The 19,496-nt window shown below is 34.7% G+C and overlaps 2 protein-coding genes across 2 annotated transcripts; one reads left to right on the top strand and one right to left on the bottom strand.

Annotated features, from left to right (window-relative positions):
- Window positions 1–1,826: 1,826 nt before the first annotated feature.
- Window positions 1,827–10,317, top strand: LOC108988355. The gene is made up of 12 exons (XM_018961598.2): window positions 1,827–1,982; window positions 2,694–2,753; window positions 2,866–2,919; window positions 3,030–3,090; window positions 3,242–3,318; window positions 3,949–3,998; window positions 6,627–6,709; window positions 7,814–7,884; window positions 7,987–8,122; window positions 9,386–9,528; window positions 9,605–9,703; window positions 9,976–10,317. Exons 1-12 carry the CDS (start codon window positions 1,944–1,946, stop codon window positions 10,069–10,071), a joined length of 969 nt encoding a protein of 322 aa, XP_018817143.1. The 5' UTR covers window positions 1,827–1,943; the 3' UTR covers window positions 10,072–10,317.
- Window positions 10,318–13,596: 3,279 nt separating this feature from the next.
- Window positions 13,597–15,551, bottom strand: LOC108988307 (E3 ubiquitin-protein ligase RING1-like). The gene is made up of 2 exons (XM_018961539.2): window positions 14,348–15,551; window positions 13,597–13,673 (listed from the first exon to the last, which is right to left on the bottom strand). Exons 1-2 carry the CDS (start codon window positions 15,348–15,350, stop codon window positions 13,642–13,644), a joined length of 1,035 nt encoding a protein of 344 aa, XP_018817084.1. The 5' UTR covers window positions 15,351–15,551; the 3' UTR covers window positions 13,597–13,641.
- Between the last annotated feature and the right edge of the window lie 3,945 nt (window positions 15,552–19,496).

Genomic DNA, 19,496 nt, shown 5'->3' on the forward strand with positions numbered 1-19,496 from the left:
CAACAGTACGAAGATGCCAAAAATCACCTTCATTTCTCTCCTTGCCATTTTTCCCTTCCATCAATGGGCCACTCTTCTGATAAATATCATCCCTCTATTTTGTTTCAAACATGTTGCCACCGACTTTAACAATGTTGACGTGTAAGAACCTTCACGAGAAGAGAAACCCCCTCTAGATGAAGAATATTTGTGAACCTATTCCCCTCTACGATCTAGAATTTCACAACCACGATTAACCACAACTCTGTTATCTTCTATCTTTCATGAGAAAAGCAAACAACTTTGCTTCGACCCATAATCTGGACACTTTTCTCATCATGCTAAAAAACTCTAAGCCCCAAAATAGATGAGAAAAGCAAGAGGAAAGAACTAATGAATGAAACTACTGAGAGAAGCAAAAATGAACAAAGAGAGTGGAAATTGACTCCTCATTATTCTCTAGGTTTGCACTTTTAAAACTACCAAGAATAATTGAAAAATAGAGAGCCTCCATGGCTATAGAGTAATCCAAGCCTGGCTTTGGTTTTATAATTTGAGTTTACTGTTAAAAAAAATGATAGTATCTCAATTTTATTTATAAAACTTCACTTGTGACGGAAAAATATCTTATATAAAGAGAGTAAGGGGATTACAATTCCAAAACCAAACTCATAAAAAAAATATTATCGAAAAAAATAACTGAATGGATACAATAGAGAATTATAAAAAAACTAAAAAATAAAATATTACAGACTACTGCTAGAAACTAGGAATACCTACACGATCTAAAACAAAAAAGTCAACTAATTGTTTGGGGAGCTAAAAAAGAGACAACAAGACTATCTACTAAAACATTACCTTTCCTGTAGACATGATTAATACTAAAATATAAAATATTTTTGTAATGTAAAATATTATCCCAAATATCAGCATAAATCCAGGGGGTTAGGAATTATTATTAAACCAGTTGTTATTTTAAGTTTAATTAATAATTAATGGATAATTCTATGTATGGTCAAAGTTGAATGTTAACACGTGTATAGCAAAGATTAATTAGTAAATACTTTTGAAGTACGAATACAAGGTATCCTCATTTTGCTATATGATGTTAATATTCATTAAGTTTATGCTTACATAATCAGTTTTAATTATGTTTAGGATGAAGGTACCACATCATCCGCATTTTAGAAGTATCTATACTCATATCCACGTAAATATTAATTTATTTGTATAATTTTAGAGTGAGCAAAATCCGACACAATTCCTTTTTAAAAAAATGAGTCACACTTGAACCCGTGTTAAAAATCTCTTCTAAAGAACTGCACAAGATTTTCTTTTGAACAAAACAGCACAATACTTGAATAATCTATTTAGAAAAATTTTATTCATCGTCTCCATATATTATACATTATATTTTTTTTTTCTCTTATTAAATATGTGGTACATGAATGGTGAGTTGAAGAATTCAATAAATTTAAGAAGAATAAAATCAATATATATATATATAAATAAAAAAAGTATAGTATGTAGTGTGTGAGGATGATGAGTAAGAAAGTTTATCTATTTATCACCTTTTCCCATATCAAAAATTTTAAACATAAGCTTTACGTTCTTGCACACCATTTAAAAATATGATTTTTTTTTTTTTATTTTTATATTTCATAAATTTCATATTCATGAAATATGAAATATAAAGATAAAAAAATAAAATTACATATTTTTTAAGTAGAATGTGAGACTTTGTAGAGCAGGACTCTTCCCATATAACCCTTTGAACAATCATACTTCTACATGCAACGGTGTCGTATAAGCAGCCAGTCCCAAACGAACTTTGCGTCTACTCAGTTTCTGAGTCTAACCTATATTCTGCAAATTATTCGCCGTTCCATTTTTCTACCGCTTTTTTTTTTTTTTTTTTTTTCTCCCAAGCTTGGCAATTGGCATCCAGTGGACGGAACTAAGCAATGGGTTATTCCAAGGATCAGTTGCTCGCTCGCTTACAGGTTCTTTTTTGCAGCCGCCCCCCAATTTCCTTTTTTTCTTTCTGTATTTCAGTCTTTTTCTTTCTAGTTCAATTTGATCTGGGTATTCTTCATGTTGGCTCAGAATTCATTTTCCATGTTCGATTGGTGATTTTCGATCTCTATTTTTTTATTTATTATGTAAATGAGCAACCTCCGCTTGTAACAGAATGAACTAGTTTTCGCTTCGGTTTGTTAACTAAATGAAAATTTTAATATATGAGTTAGAAGAAGAATGATCTTTTTGAATGTTGTGATACTTGGCTGAATTCTGCAGTGTTTTATTGGAACTGTGACAAGTGATTATTATTATTTATTTATTTATTAGGAAGTCAAAAATTTTATTCATAGGGGCCATTATAACCGAAAGTAGAAAATCATGGACATTTAGACCATTAAAATCAAGGACCGAGGTTTTAAAGAAGAGAACTTTAAGCTCAATCCTCGAAGCTTCTATCATTTCGCTCCCGCCAAATGCACCAACACATACATATAGGGCGTCTTCCATATTGCTGCCACTTGAGGATTGCCTTGGAATCCTCTACAGCTTGCTAGAAAATCCACCAGCCTACAAGGCATAGGATTTAGTTTCAGGAATCTATGCGGTTCAGGATTGTGCCAATGGGACTACGGATTTGTATCATTTGGTTTTTTTTTTTTCTTTCAAGAGACTAATATGTTTGGTTTTTTTAGGAGCTTAAAATTGAGTTCTCCCAGTATGAACATCCTGTTGTCATGACGGTTGAAGCTCAGGTAAAACGATACTGATAAAAAAACAGAAAAAAAAAAAAAAAACTGTGCTGTATTCCTTCCTCTTTCATATGTACTTATGGTTTCTGAATCAAGAATATGTATTTTCTGGCAGGCAAAATATGTTGGAAATACTGGTGGTGGACTGAGTAAAAACTTATTTTTGAAGGTATGATAGTTTTAGACTTAGTACTGCTGCTGCAAAGTGTTAAATTTGGGCCATTTTCTCTCGGTTGATGTAGTCTGTGGCCCAACACCTGGACTTGTTTGTATATACAGGACAAGAAAAATAGATTCTATGTCGTTTCCGCTCTGGCAGATACTAAAGTAGATCTGAAAGGTATATAAATCTACACCTCATCGCATACGGGCAAGTAGATTTTCTAGAGATGCTTGCCGTCTCTGAATTCCTATTGGATTGGTCTTGCTCTTATATTGCTTCTATTTTTGTGGGCATTGATGGAGTTTTGCCTTTCTTCAAAACTGAGCAGTTCTATCTCAAAGACTTGGTTTGGGGAAAGGAGGTTTGAGAATGGCTCCTGAAGAAGCATTGGGTGAAATACTTCAGGTTGGTATAAGACTATTAGTTCAGTTTCTGCTACATGCCCCCTGTTTTGTGCCTACAATGACACATTGCACCATTATGCTGCTCATTCCCTTTCAAGTTTGTTTCTCTTTTTGCTAATAGTTCCATTCCTCTGCAAATACTTCTTACATGTGAAGCATATTTAGCTCATATCTCTTCATGTTTGAAAATATATAAATTCTTTCTTTAGAGGAACCTTCCTTCCAGATGCAGTCCTGCATGCGTAAGCTCTCTCCTCTTTCAAATAAAGTTTTCTCTCACATATTGTGCGTAGTAGTTTTCAACTTTTCATTGAGGAGCTATAAGGAGGTAGAGCCGTAGTCTGATGGCAGATTCAGTCCCTTTTTGCGATTGACAAATCCAAGCCTGATGGACTGACCACATGCTAGTTTGTTTTTGGCTAGAGTGGCTAATATATGTCTATTACTACAAAGGATGACCATTTTCTTTTATCATTATTATTTAATTATTTAACTCAAATGCTTTCTGTTATGTGTATCTGAAGTGTACATTTTTAATATGATTTATTTGGTTCAATACTCAGTACTACTCATTGATTTGACTGTAATCTGCTCCCTGATTTTATTGCTTGTGTTTTTTTTTTTTTGGAAGGTACCTTTGGGTTGCGTTACTCCGTTTGCACTTATTAATGATTCAGCAAGGTATGAAGTAATTGTTAGTCACACTGGAAATTGAACTTCTTTCTGTATACGTTTTTGTTCAGACGTGTCATAGTACTGTTACATATGCCTTGAAGTTACATTTTTACAAAATGATTCATATTCTGTCCTATATTTTTTCATTGTTGGAGGCGGTGCATTGAAGTCTGTATTAATTTTTTTTTTTTATTAAAAAAAATTCTCCACTAAAGGGAAATTATGAAGACATAATGGGGAACCTTTCTACTATTGGTAGGAAGGTCTCTTATTTTTTAGAGTTTTTAGATCTTCTGATTTTTGTTTGTAGTTCTCAGGCATACTTTTTGTGCTCTTCCTGTATTTAAATTTCTTTAATGAAATCAATAATTTTGTTTTGATAAGTAAACAAGGTATATTACTCCAAGAAAATGAAATCAATAATTAGAATAAAGAGCAAACATTTTCACTGTCACTAGACCAATACTATTGTGTGCACAGACATGATTGTGAGGATAGAATTTCTCGTGTGAATATCGTAATTTCAATGGTTTCATATTTTATTCGTGGGCTGCCCCAAATGACATTGTTCTTCCACAGTAGTGTTTTCATGTGAATTTTGTAGAAGCTTCTATCTTCTTCTTATCTCCTAGTGATGCAAGTAATTGTAGATCTGGATTGAAGGATACATTTCTAGCTTTGACAGGCTGAGTAATGTACCAAAGTGAAATTGGATATGCTACATAACAGTAGACTGCTTGCATTGCCTCGTAATAGATCTACTGACCTTTGGCAAATTAATGTCTTCCCCTTTAGTTATTTTACCTCGATCTTATAATAACAATGCCCACTCATTAAAATTACATGCGAGCTGCATTTTTTAAAATAAGAATAGGGCATAGCATACCAAAATTGTGGAAAAGGAGACACAATTAGGACACTCATAAACACAAGAATAATGACTGAAGTGATGCTAGCTGGTGGCAGATCCAAGTGGACTGTAGGCCTGCTTGGTTTAGATGATTTCTTAGATGCTCCAATGTCACCTAGGAACACACACCACACACCCGCGGCTCAGGTGAAGGACACTTCATGGTGAACCTTTTCGAGATAGATAATGGACTCACTCAGTGAAATGTTGGTTTTATTTGTGGGTCATGATTGGGAGGTTGAGGAAAAGGAGACACAATTAGGACACTCATAAACACAAGAATAATGACTGAAGTGATGCTAGCTGGTGGCAGATCCAAGTGGACTGTAGGCCTGCTTGGTTTAGATGATTTCTTAGATGCTCCAATGTCACCTAGGAACACACACCACACACCCGCGGCTCAGGTGAAGGACACTTCATGGTGAACCTTTTCGAGATAGATAATGGACTCACTCAGTGAAATGTTGGTTTTATTTGTGGGTCATGATTGGGAGGTTGAGGCCTTTATTGTATTTTTTAATCTATTGTACTCCACTAGTTTGAGAATAAGAGGTGAAGACAAACTGCTTTGGACTCCATTCAAGATAGGGAGATTTAGGTTGCGTTTGGATGTTGAGCTGAGCTGAGCTCTTTATGAATAGTAGTGAGTGGAGTTAGTTATGTGGGGCTCATCTAAAATGAGTTTAGATGTGTTTGGATGTTAAGATGAGTTTAATACTATTTATGAAAAATTGAAAAAGGTTGTGGGTCCCACGTATAAAGATGTGTTGAGTTGAAAAAGATTGTGGGTCCCACGTGTAAGGAGGATTTGAGTTAAGATGAGTTTAGTAATGTGAGAGTTGGGTGTTTGGATGTTAGACTCAGTTTAAAATTAGACTGAACTGAGTTGATCTCAGCTGAGTCTTGCAACCAAACGGGGCCTAATGTCCATACTTTAATGTTTTTGTTTTTGTCCCTCATATTACCAACTTTTTTCCTTATAATAGAATGTGGAAGACTAAGGTACCTGTAGGAGTTGTGTATATTGCTTGGACGGCATGACAGCATATAGTGGGAAACTTGTATTTAATGGAACTAGTATCCATGATTTTCTTTTTCTAGTTCCTGACATGTAATAGGTTCAGTTTTTGTATACTTCCTATGTACTTGGCCTTGCCTTGTTACTTGTCTCAATAAAATTTTTATTCATAAAAAAAAGACATGTTGGAAACTTATCGAAAAAGCATATCTTGGGAAGATTCTTACCATGAACAATATGAGAAAAAGACACATTGGTGTGACTTGGATTATGCCTAGAAGCATAGTGGACCTTCTTAACTTATCGAGAGGATTAGGTGGTAGTCCACAAATCTCAGCAATGTGAAAAATGGTTCCTATATGTCTCATTGGTGTACCTGGAGGGAAAAAAATGATCGAAATTGGTACTTATAAGAAAAGGTTCCCTTTTTGGTTTCATTGATTGTCATTGTTGAATTGGTTTTGGTACTGTAGAATTGTCTTGTCAGTCAGTTTTTATTCTTTAGTTAGGGTTAAGGGTAATTTGTTTGTAATCTTTCTGTGCCATAGACTTTCATGTGCATTAAACCTGAATTAAGAAAAATTCCCACAGATATCATGTACCTTTTAACTCCCTTCTCTCTCTATCTATCCCTCTGGTCCTTTATTTGCAATACTTGTCTGTATCTTCTCAGTTTCATCTTATCTTCTGTCTTTGCACTGTGAAGACATGTCTCCCTGTTGTTGGATCAAGGTTTTAAAGACAAGGAGCACTGCTTATTCCACCCACTGTCAAATGACATGACAATATGTAAGTTAGAAGGGGTTTGTAGAAACAGAAAATTCTGGTCATTCTTTTCTTCAGATATAATTTCAAAGCCACTTTCAACGTGGTTATTTAGTGTGCTAGGTTGTTTAACATGTATCTTGCAAAAGCATTTTGAGGGTATAGGCAAAAAAAAGAGGAGATTCTACTTATAAAAAGAAAAGGGGGGTTCTTCTTGCATGGGTCTAGTAAAAAGTGTATCCCACTGAATACTTCGATTTTGGATTTGCATAGTCTCTGCCATGCATATATTCTTACAATTAACAATACTTTAAGACTTCGGGTAAGACATCTTCAAAGGTTGATCCCCACAACACATTGTTTCAAAAGCCTAACATAGAACCAACACCCGCCACAAATCTAATAAATTTTGACAAAGAATCTCATCGCCTCCATTGTACCTCCTTTATGGTATAATGTCATAAACATTTAACCAATAATAGTGGACAATATATGAAGTTTGTTATGTGACAAGTAATGCCCTGTCATTCCATGATCCCAAGAAACTCCATGGTAATCTTGCCTAGTTCTTTTGGAGTATAATCTCAAAAATGTAGTTTGAACTTTTCTTGGGTCATACAAGATTAAAAAAAAAGATAAACGTCAGCCTTTTATGTTGCATAACATGACTTTGTTGTGTCAAGAAACTAAATTGACTTGTGAAGAAAACATAGGAGTAACTTGGATGGAAATTCTTTTATAGATAGAACTGAAATCGGGGTGATTTCAGGGAACGAGCATATATTTTAGGGGAATTTTTTTTTTTTTATTTAGTCTCATAACAGATTGAAGAAAATGCTACAGCTACAGAAATTCATATGTACATACATAATGGCAGCTATTTATCTATGACAAATTATGGGAAGTCAACCCCTTGTGTTTTGTATGTGAGCTCCGTAAAAACCTTCTGTGAGGGGTAGCATTACTCATTACTCAAAAGACTTTTGAGTTCATTTTCAACTGTTACCTGGTGCTTACTTCACAACATTTGCGTACATGGGAGGCTGCACCAGTAAATGAATTTATTGGTAAAGATACATGCATTTTGTTTTTTATTTAGCCCCCTGACACTTGGTTTCCTACTTACAGCTCTTAATGTCTGTGAGCTCGACAAATTTCTAAGATCAATTGGCAGAAACTCCTCGTATGTTGACCTGGAGGTGATTTGGGATTTTTTTTTTTAATGTAGGTTCAACAAATAATTCTTTATTTTTTAGTGTGATTTAATCTTTTTTTTTTCTTTTGGGTTTTATTTTTTTCAGGCTAATCCTCCTGTAGGGAAAGACAATCCTCCTGATCTAGCTGATCTTGTTCCATCTGATTCCGTGGTTGTGCCAGATCTCCTGGAAAAAGCAGCTTCAGTTCAAGGTCCTGCAAAAGATCATGCTGTTTCAGATAGTAAGTCCATGGAAATTACTGGTACCTTTTTTCCCCAAAATATGATATTGCCACCCAATCATGTGCTTGAACAAAGATAAAGATATGAATGCTTGTGTATTTCATATTTTCCCTAATTTGGAGGACTATCTGCATGGTGAAGATGCAAAACGTTGCAGTTAGGAGAATGATCATTTCTTGTATTGTTTTTTGTGGCATTCATTGTACATGATGTGAAAATGAGCTAATTGTCTTGGTTGCATATGAATGTTTTTAGACGTGGGGAATTTTCTAAAATCTTCTTTAGCAGTTGCCCTTGCTTCTCCTATATCAGCCGGTTATTCTTTCAAACATGTTATCACATCTGAAAGGATTGTACGAACCACTGGGGCCCCGTATTATTGCTCGGTTTTATGTTGCTGTGCTGAGCAAACAATTGCGTTGGTGTGGTATGTGCAATTTTCTTTGTGGGCCATGAGGGGCTTAGGGAGACAATCTATGCAAAGCCCCTTGATTTATGCCTGGAAGCAAGCATCTTAGTCAAACAATCGGAAAGTAAAAAATGTTAGATTGGAAATTCATGAGGTATTGCATTCTCAGATAAGAGTATCATTTTTTCCTCCCAGGTGATGCGGGGGAGGCAGGTGTATATACAAAGTCTTCATCTTAGATTTCCTCCCAGGTGTTGCTCATTAATAATCTTTGATACTTAAATTGGTTTGATACACATGGTGTTGAGTAATCATCTTCAACAATTGAAATTGGTTTAAGTTTTTTCAAGTGTGTTCTATTCAGCTAGACCATTGTTTTCTGACATGCCAGTCACCAAATTGATTCCAGGGAAAGGCCATTTCCTAGTTTCTCTCTCTCTTTTTTGTCCCCAAATAGTGATTGTGGTATTCTAGCTACTGTCTTTCCTGATATAGGATGTTCATACCAATATGCCAATATGGTGGTCTCTGCACAAAGCAAGCATAAATAGATGGATGTGATGTCTAACCTAAACCTGTGCGCCAAATACATGCCATATGCAACTTAACAGTGGCACATGCAACCTATGCAAGTGAATCAATGCACCATGCAACTTCCTTGAAGCTGCCCATTTATGTTCGTTTTTAGATCAGACTCATCTATTAGGAGTTTTGATAATTATTGAGTTGAATATAGTCAGTTTTTTGGGGAAAAAATATTCTTTTTTCGGTGGGGGGGGATGTTCCAAACTTCATCCCAGAATGTTTTGTTCTTAATCATTGTAACCTAATATACTAATTATTTTTTATGCAGCAAAAGGTGCTGAGCCATCCAAAAAAGTTAAAAATGTAAAGGACAAACCTGTTGGTAGCGTGCAACCATCCAACTCGTTCAAAGATGTTGGGCAATATGTGGAAGAGATACTGGATAAAACATCAGCACTATTACTTTCAGAGGTAAGCATTTTTTTCCTGTTCTTTTTTTCCGCAAAGAGATTCTTCTGGATTGTGCTAGAGAAATCAAATCATACAGATAACTGAGGACACTATTAAGCAACATGGAGAGCGGCTAGGAGCTGTTGTATCAAATTGTATCAGAGAACGTCTTAGTGCTGAGTTGAAGGCAGATACTGTAAGTATTTGGATACAGCAGTTGTATTTTTACCTTTTCAAACATTTATTCTTTTTCGGAAAAGGAAGAGTCAGTCATGACACCTCTCTTTTTTTCAAACATTTATTATTTATCCCTTGTTTGAAAAGCAGCAATTGGTCATGGCAATTTTATAGAACACATGGCTTGCATGTTGAGGCATCGATTCCTTGCATTATTATCGGTCGTGATTGTGGAAAGCTTTTTCATGTAATGTTATGGTTCTACCATGTTCATGATTATCATTATTGCAGAGGTCATACCTGAACGCAGCATACACAGAAGGGTTTGGTGTTGCTCGCATGATGTTCCAGAACACTGGTTCTCACAATCAGTTCAGGTGTTTGTGAACTTTGAAAAAAATAAAATACAAGGGGAGTAAAGGTGAGCAAGGAATTAAGCTGTTCAACTTTCCTTGCGTTAAAATGCTAATTGCGTTACATTCAATTATAATTTGATAGAAAATGTACTCGCTCAACTGATTGCTATCCATGATTATTGATATCTGTCCAACTGGCTTTGGATGTTTTGGATTTTATATTCCTTGATCTGTTTTCATGGTGATAAATGGATTCCACGACAGTAGCTAGCAGAAATTAAGTGCGTTTCAAGAGTTAATTACCTTTTGATTAGTTATGTGCTTCTAATTTTATGTAGCTGGTCATAATGAAGTATGGATTCTTGATGAATGAATAAATCAGTATGCTATTGGCATCAAATTTTAACATATAAATCAGTGTGACATTGGTATTTTTTTTTTCTTTTTCTAGGTAAGGTAGTTTTATTAGATATATGATGCAAGTTACAAAATGAGGGGGTTGAAACCCAACTAAACACAATCCAAAGGGGAAAGGGGAACCAAATTAGTGCTTACCATTATCATATTTTCTTGGCTAAAAGAATACTCTCTCTCTCTACCAGCTTCAGTGGGTAAGTGTTCTTCTATAGGTTTGGATAGTAAGATGAGAATTTTTTTTATTTTAGATGAAAGTTTAAAATAATATTTTTTAATATTATTATTGTTTTGAAATTTAAAAAAGTTGAATCGAGATTTGAAAAAGTTGAATTATTTATTATATTTTGTATGAAAATTTGAAAAAATTGTAATGATGAGATGAGATAAGAATTTTGTATCTCATCCCACTGTCGTAGTTTCTTAAAATCGTTGTGGGTGTTTTGTATTTGAGGTGGAGGAAATCTTCAGTCTACCATGCATGGCAATGTTCCGAAAAATTTTCCCCCTCCACGGGCATCAGCCACTTAGGAGGAGGGGGCAATCTATGCACAGCTAGCGGCTGTGCACTAGGGGAGAGATCTCCACCCAGTATTCACACAACTTCTCGTGGTATACTGAGCAATGGAGAGATCTCCCTGTATGAGTTGAGTTATTTGTGGACTACTTCTATTTCCATGAATCTTGTCAAGTTGTCTAATTATTATTTGGAAGTAGTATATTAGGTGCTAGATTTACATAGATTTACGTTTAGATTTACATTAATTTTCATCTGCCGAACGCAGATTAGTCATACACTACACAGCAATAGAAATTGGCAACCCATTTCATTGAAATTCCCAATCTAAATGCTACAAAACTGACATAACTTAGTATGATTTATAAGGTTGTAACGCTCTTTTTATTACAAAGTATATTGACAAATCACATTAAGGTCTCGTTTGGATACATAAAATATCTAGTATATATGTAAATAGTAGTGAAATTAGTTAAGATATTTTATTGAGTTTTGTGAAAGAAGAGAGAAAATTGAATAAAAATATTATAAATTTAAAAAATTATTTGAATATTATTTTTTAATATTATTTTTGTTTTAAAATTTAAAAATTTTGTATTTTTTTTTTTTTTTTGTATTTTGTTTTGGAGTTTAGAAAAGTTTTAATAATTAGATAATAAGTAGATGAAAAAGTCGAAAACTTGAACTTGAAAAGTGTTGTGCTCGAGTGATATTTGGAAATGAAATATCTAAGAATGTCTAAGAACACTTGGAGAACAGTTGTGTTGCCAAACAGAGGCTATATATAAGTCACATGATCAGTTGGTAAACAGCTTTTATGTTTTTGTGTAGATCAAACACGTCTCATTTTAAATAACTACTATTTAAATGAGATTAAGATTTGTTTGGATTCAGAGATGAGTTGAGATGATTGAGATGGTTTGTAAATAGTAGAATAAAAGTTAAATTATTTATTATATTTTGTGTAGAAATTTGATAAAGTTGTTTTGAGATTTGAAAAAGTTGAATTGTTTATTATATTTTGTGTAGGAATTTAGGAAAATTGTTATGATGAGATGAGTTGAGATGAATTTTGAATGCAAACGAGTATAGATGCTAAGATATAAGATTATCCATGCATGAAAGCTAATAGTGATGTTAAACGCAAAGAATTCTGTGTTTGTTACCGATGCAAGCAGTAGGTGCAGAATCATGACTATAAAAGTTGGCTTTGCAGGCTGAAATTAATGGATCTTTGTCATTCCTTACATTCTTTGAATCAAAGAGTGAATAGGAGTACGTTCTCAGATCATTACAAAATGTTTTGTAAGAATCCAAAGGTACTTTTTACGTGTGGAATGAATCTAGACAGCCTGATCTTGAACAAGTGATTAGCTCGAAGGGTAAATTTAGGTACAACTCTCAAATAGGCAAGTCACATAAATTTTTTGTAAAAAAAATGGTCAGACTAATAAATAATAATTTTTTTGCACATTAAGGTGGGATTCACTTTTTTACAAGCGCTTACATGAGACTTGTTTATTAAGATTTGTACAAATTATTTATCTAATAGATATGATTTTCAACATTAACAATGGGGCACAAAGATCAAGAACAGATATTGAAAATAGGTTACAAAATTAAGGAAATATATATATTTATATGAGAAAATCTGCTCATCAGTCGGTTTAAATGTTTTACACCATACACCCTATGTGGCATTTCAGTTTACTAACAAATAAAAAATAAAACCAATTTTGCCTCCCAAATCATCTCTCACCCGAAGACTCCTCTCCTCCCCTCTTCTAATCTGTGAATTTTTAACTTCATCTCCCCATGCACAAAGTCATCCATTGAAACAGAACTAGTCTTGGTGAAAATCAAACCAACTCAAAACTGTGAGAGAGAGAGAGAGGACTTGGTGAGAGAGCTTGAGGAGAGAGAGAGGGGGTCGAAGAGAGTGAAAGAGTTTGAGGAGAGAGAAGATTGAAATCAGAGTGATGAGTATGACATAAATATAAAAAATAAATAAATAAATAAGCTATATTATGTGTGAAGTGAATAATGATTGATGTATAGCATGTATGTGTATAGAAAATCTGCTCATCAGTCGGTTTAAATGTTTTACACCATACACCCTATGTGGCATTTCAGTTCACTAACAAATAAAAAATAAAATCGATTTTGTCCCCCAAATCATCTCTCATCCGAAGACTCCTCTCCTGCCCTCTTCTGATCTGTAAATTTTTATCTCCCCGTGTTCGTACTTCAGCTCTCTGTGCACAAAGTCATCCACTGAAACAGCACTGGCCTTGGTGAAAATCAAACCAACCCAAAACTGTGAGAGAGAGAGAGGACTTGGTGAGAGAACTTGATGAGAGAGATGGGGGGTTCGATGAGAGAAAGCTTGAGGAGAGAGAGGGGGGTCGAAGAGAGTGAAAGAGTTTGAGGAGAGAGAAGATTGAAATCAGAGTGATGAGTCTGACATAAATAAATAAATAAACTATATCAGGTGTGAAGTAAATAGTGATTGATGTATAGCATGTATATATGTGTATAGGAATGTAAACTTGTATTAAATTAACAATAAATTTTTTTGTTCATAAAGTAATTATTACATCCTAAAGAAAACAGTTTAACAATAAAGTCCATTTAAACTTCTTCCAGCACTAGCAGCAACAATTTTAAGTGCTAAAGAATAGAGCAGCAAGAATTCCACCGAACTGCTGGGAAACAAAGGCACAAGAGCAAATTCAGTACAAAGATTATATATATATATATATATATATATGATGGATTTTAATCCATCCCTAAAATATATCCAATCTATGAAATTAAAGCATTATACGTAAACAAAAATTCCAATCATGTTAATTATATCAAGTAATTGGTTCATGTTACTTATAAGATCTTACTACCAATTTGGTTGGCATTAATCGATCCTTTACTCATTTGTTCGTTTCCAAGTTTAGTGAGTGTCAAGGAATTGAATGGAAACTCATGATCATGCGAGAGTACGTAGAAGTTTTAAATGCCAAGTGAATGGATATACCCTCCACACTATTGACATTACAGTGTTTGATTTATATATAAGAAAATTGTTATTAATTTCTCTTATAAATCAAATCGGATCATATCATTTATGTTGTAAATGATGCACTGTCATTTACACGGCGTGTTTAAGTATAATTTTGAGATTTAGTATCATCGAGATACGAGATTCTCACAACATACTCAGCCATCAAGTTGTACGCAATCATACACAGTCCAGATACCAAAGAGTTTAAGCTTTTGCAACGTTCATAAGCATGGCGTACATACTATAGGTCTTCAGTCTCCTATGCATGTTAATGGATCTGTACTGGAAAAGGAATTATTATAGAAAGTTAATCCTCACCCCTTCGAGAAGAATCGACATTGTCGCCATGTTGATTTGTACGGCGGTATCTCGCATTGAAAGGCCAGAAAGTGGCCAACTGTCTCCACCTCAAGCACCGCCGCCGGCGTCTCCTACCCCCTTCTGCATGAGAATCCTCAGACTCAGTGCTACTTTCTCGGTCATTAATATTGTCTTCAACAGGTACCGGCAGCTCGTTCCGGCAAACGGGACAGGAATTGTGAAGCTGCAGCCAAGGAACAATGCAATCGGAGTGGTATATGTGCTTGCAGGGCAATTCCCTTGCTTCACCACCAACCTCGAACTCCTCCTTGCAGACAGGGCAGTTTGAGTCATTGATCAAATGATCCTTCGTGATTTGCACGGTTGGTATCGCGTTGATTGCTGATTCGGGCGCCGGAGAAGGCCCTGGCCTATCGTTTTGAGTAACTTGCTCGATCAATTCGTTTAGCCGGCCTGACCCGAAAAGATGATTTCTAGGATCAACTTCCAGATCAGCAAGTACTGGAAGTTGCGGTTGGAAAGTGGGTCTTAAAGGGTCAGAAGGATTCAAAGGTCTAACAACAATCCAAGTCCGAGGATCGCGGCCCGGAGTCTCTCTCCAGTCAAATCGCGGCCACCTTCTAGTTCGAGGACTGGTTATGCTTTCCGCTTCTGGGTCCCGACGATCCTCTACTAAACGACGGTTTCGCCGCCAGAACCAAGGACGGCTTCGACATTCAGTTTCCGTATTATTGAAGCGCCTTATCGGCGGGTCAAGCATGAGAGCGGGGGCCTCGGGTAGACGTGCTTCGGGGGAGGGATCGTAATCGGTGAAATCGACGACGAGCCTTGGCCGGGCGATGTCAATCTCACAGACGAACTGCCCGGCACAACGTGGGCAAATGATCTCGGATGGGTTGGTGGAGGCAATCCTGACCCCAACGTGGCAATGGTAGCACCAGTAGAGCTGGTTGGTCCTCGGACTGCCATTGTTACGGACACGAGGAGGGCTCAATGACATAGCTACCTCAGTCGTGAACTTGAAAGTTCAGCTGGGTTTAGGTTTATGGCTTTCTGGGATGTGCGTTTGCTCCTGAAAGAATGCGTGCACATCGAAGAAATCAATCAAGTCGTCAGATCATACACATACAAACAAGATCAATTGGAACAAAAAGAAGAAAAGAATGGCTTAGTAGGGTTGCAGAAAGCAATTCTTCCTCTCTGCAAGGTTTTGTAGTGTTTGCTTTCTCAGTACTGCTGGTTGTAGGGAAGGAAAAGGATGAGTGAGGTTTGATACAAAGGAGGTTTTTCTTGCGTGTGGAGGTCTCTGTAAGCTCTAATACAGGAGGGAACGGTAACGGCTAACTTACCTGGCTAGGAAGGAAGAGACCATTGATATTTTTTCCCCCCTTTTAAGGTTAAAATGCCAATTTGAGTTCGTGATAATTAAGGATATTCTAATATTTTGTGTAACACCCCAATGGAAATGAAACCTAAACTACATTATCTATGCTCTAAAAGAACCAGTCAATAATATAATTGGAATCCTATTGAAACATTATAAACAGAAAGAACCTCATGTGGCCATCTTAGATGGCAGAGCTCAATTCCCACATCTCAGGTTGGGATAATTTCTGAAATCATTTGTAACGTCTCAATGAAAGGCCCAAATCATATGGTCTATACTTCAAATTAATGACTAATCAATGATACAATTGAAATCATGTTGAAACATTATAAAAAATAATAACTTCTCATTTTCAAACAACATGGGATCACATATACTACATATGTACCAGCTTTATCCTTATCATATGGGGTATTACAATTTACTTTGCCAAGAAAACAAAGAAAGAGTATGTATTTAGTTATTCTCAAAGTGCCAAAATCATTCTCTTGTGGCATAATTTTTTTTTTTTTTTTTATGCATGAAAGGAAGTAATTGTTTACTCAGTTATTGGGTATAAACATGTAGTACCAGCTTTATCCTTATCATATGGGGTATTACAATTTACTTTGCCAAGAAAACAAAGAAAGAGTATGTATTTAGTTATTCTCAAAGTGCCAAAATCATTCTCTTGTGGCATAATTTTTTTTTTTTTTATGCATGAAAGGAAGTAATTGTTTACTCAGTTATTGGGTATAAACATGTAGTATTTTGATTTTATCATAATTTGCCATGCTATTATTAATAAAAACCAGTGCTTATATAAACAATTTTAATGACATGATATTTTATAATAGAACGAGAGTACTTAATATATAACTCTATGATGAAAGCAATTTTTTTTCGCTTTTATGAGAAAAAGGCATTTGACCAAAATAGATACACAAAAATAGATCAGAGGATAAACTCTAACAAACACCTTAGAATGAGTATATTCTTTGTTTTGAATTTATAGTACTGATCTGGAGGCACGGCCAGAACACTCTGATCCCGTGAATTTCTATTTTAACTAATTATTGAAATGCAGAGCGATATATTGGCCTAATAAATCAGGATGAATAATAACATTTCTCTCCTCCAACTACTCAATGGCTTATAACATCATATCATATATACTCGTTTAATCTCAGTTACCATGCCAAAATCATCCACTCTTACATATGTAGATAAAGAAATTCTACGTATCAGTTACTATTTATTCTCACACTCCATACTTATAACTTTTTTCATAGGGTTTGAGATGTGGGAGGGTAAATAGTGACAGATGAAAAGAGTTTTCATATAGATAACAGAGCATATACTCCAAGAAAGCTAAAAAAAATAGAGATGATCCAATCTCTCAATCTCTGGGGGAGAATAATTTTTGTATCTATATTTTTTGGATGTGTAGAGAGTAGAAAAAAAGAATAAAAAGGAGAGAGAGAGAGAGAGAGAGAGAGAGAGAGAGAGAGAGAGAGAGAGAGAGAGAGAGAGTCTCAATATCCTGACGTACGGTCTTAGTTTGAAGTGATCAGTTTGAGGGGGTATCAGCCCATCACAGTGAATGGGCCTAAAACCCACGTAAAAAGTTTTGGTCCAAACCTCATTATACCATACACACACCAATAGAAAGAAGTTAGAACCCCAATTTCATTGTTTTTCTTTTGTTATTCGATCCCAATATCAATTATTTCCTTAATTTATGTCTCTAAAGTACTACTGCATGCATGCATGCAAGGGTAAAAGTGATATTTGTGCAAATTTTGATGAAGAATCTATGTATGTTTTGTAGTACAGCTTTCCCCCATCATTCGTGAAGAGTCAACGATTTTGAATTCATCAAATTATTTGATAAATTATTGAAATTGTTTGCCATGACATGCATTAATTTAGAACAACATGTTCCAACTCCATTTGTCGCGCCAGTGGTTAAGCATTTAATGTGAACGATACGTGCTGATGAACAGATCAACATATATATATATATATACATATATTTATATATGTGTGTGTGAGCGCCATGGACAGCCCAAAATCTAATAAAAACGTGGACTTTTTAGTCATACAAATGCGCCATTTAATAGCATATACATGTTGTCAATTAGTCATGATACAAAGGTGACCAATGTTTATGTGGGGATCGATATTGAATTAATGTGTCCAGTACTGCGATGACTTTGTCTCCTATATATATATATATATGATTAGTCACCCATAAATTAAAGGGAGTAAATGCATGCACATCATTTCCCAAGGGAAGTATTACAACTTACAAAAGCCAATATTTAATGCTCTATTAAGAAAACCATTGATCCAATTACTTGTTAGTCACACACCATGCACGACCAAAACTTTTGTGTTGGGAGTGCAATTGAGTATAACACATGATATCAATATGCAGGTTAACTTACCAATCAACTTGTTTTAGAAAATATTGGCGTTTTGATTCTTTTAAAAATATAATCATGGATTCTTTAATATATGGTGTCATGTGTTACACACCTTACTTGTATATAACAGAACTCATTATTACATACAATATAATTCAACAAAAGGGAGATGGAGTTCGCTCTAATATAAGCACGACTAAATTGATACATCTCAAGGGTATCCCATAACTAAGAAAATCTTTGGGTTGCAAATTAAAGATCATAGAAAAAAATAAGTATTTGTGACAGATTATTTGCGATGATAATGACTATTTACGATAAAAACATATTCATTTTGACAAGAAATAATCATTTTGATTGGAAATAAATAGTCACAAATAAACAGTTTTCTTGTGATATATATTATGTCTATATATATTTGATTAGGGAGATCGGTCCCTAGCTATAACTAGGCAATCTGTTTTTTTGAAGCCCCACCCTAACCATTGGAAAGTTACTCACATCAAATAAATAAAAAGACTTTGGAGTCATGCATGGTGGCTCTAAAGATTGTTTATATTGTGTAAAGTTGAAAGGAGAAAGTAAGAAATTAGTGACCATGTTCTTGTAATCTCAAAACTTTTGCTTTTTTGGGTTCATTTAAACATTTAAAAAAAAGGCTCAAGGACCTTAATTTGATCTACGAAGCTATATATAAATATCTTTCAATCGATAGACTCGACTCAAAGGGACAAGAAAATAGGAATACTTGAATCCAAAGCTACGTACGCCTTGGTTCACCTACAAATTAAGTCGCATTTTTTCGTGATATAATTAATATACGTCTTTTTGGACCGTCATTTGAGTAACTTTTAATTATAGTTCACCATTTAATCAATCTTCATACATATATATATATATATATATGGACTCAAATAATATTCCTTTGTGCGTTTTTTCTTTATTACGTTTTTTCTTTTAAAATAAAGGTATCCATGACAATTTTCATTCCAAGTTATCCCTTGATCAGCAAGTACTAGTGAAGAAGTTGTATATCCCTTGATAATTATATATAAACGTTTATGATCATGAAGACTCGAACACGCAACTTCTATTTCTCCTTTAAGATTAAATAATTTACTCGTATATAACAGACTGTATAGTCAAATAGATTTGTCATATATATATTATATATATATATATATATATATATATACTTATTTATATATATTTAAAAACTATCATATGATCATATAATGTTGATCATATAATATATAGTTATTTACAGAAAAAATCTATTTGCAAGGCCATATATATTAATATATATCATCAAGACATGCACGCAAGTACTGAATGATGTGGATCAGGATAT

The sequence above is a fragment of the Juglans regia genome, chromosome 13 (assembly GCF_001411555.2).
Source record: "Juglans regia cultivar Chandler chromosome 13, Walnut 2.0, whole genome shotgun sequence".
Lineage (NCBI taxonomy): Eukaryota > Viridiplantae > Streptophyta > Magnoliopsida > Fagales > Juglandaceae > Juglans > Juglans regia.

Excerpts from the sequence above, each read along its gene's own strand:
- LOC108988307 (XM_018961539.2), bottom strand. The coding sequence starts at position 15,350 with ATGTCATTGAGCCCTCCTCGTGTCCGTAACAATGGCAGTCCGAGGACC. Across the intron at positions 13,674-14,347 it reads TGTCGATTCTTCTCGAAGGG|TTCGGTGGAATTCTTGCTGC; the intron begins GTGAGGATTAAC and ends GTTTCCCAGCAG.
- LOC108988355 (XM_018961598.2), top strand. The coding sequence starts at position 1,944 with ATGGGTTATTCCAAGGATCAGTTGCTCGCTCGCTTACAG. Across the intron at positions 6,710-7,813 it reads GTCAAATGACATGACAATAT|CTCTTAATGTCTGTGAGCTC; the intron begins GTAAGTTAGAAG and ends TCCTACTTACAG. Across the intron at positions 8,123-9,385 it reads AGATCATGCTGTTTCAGATA|CAAAAGGTGCTGAGCCATCC; the intron begins GTAAGTCCATGG and ends TTTTTTATGCAG.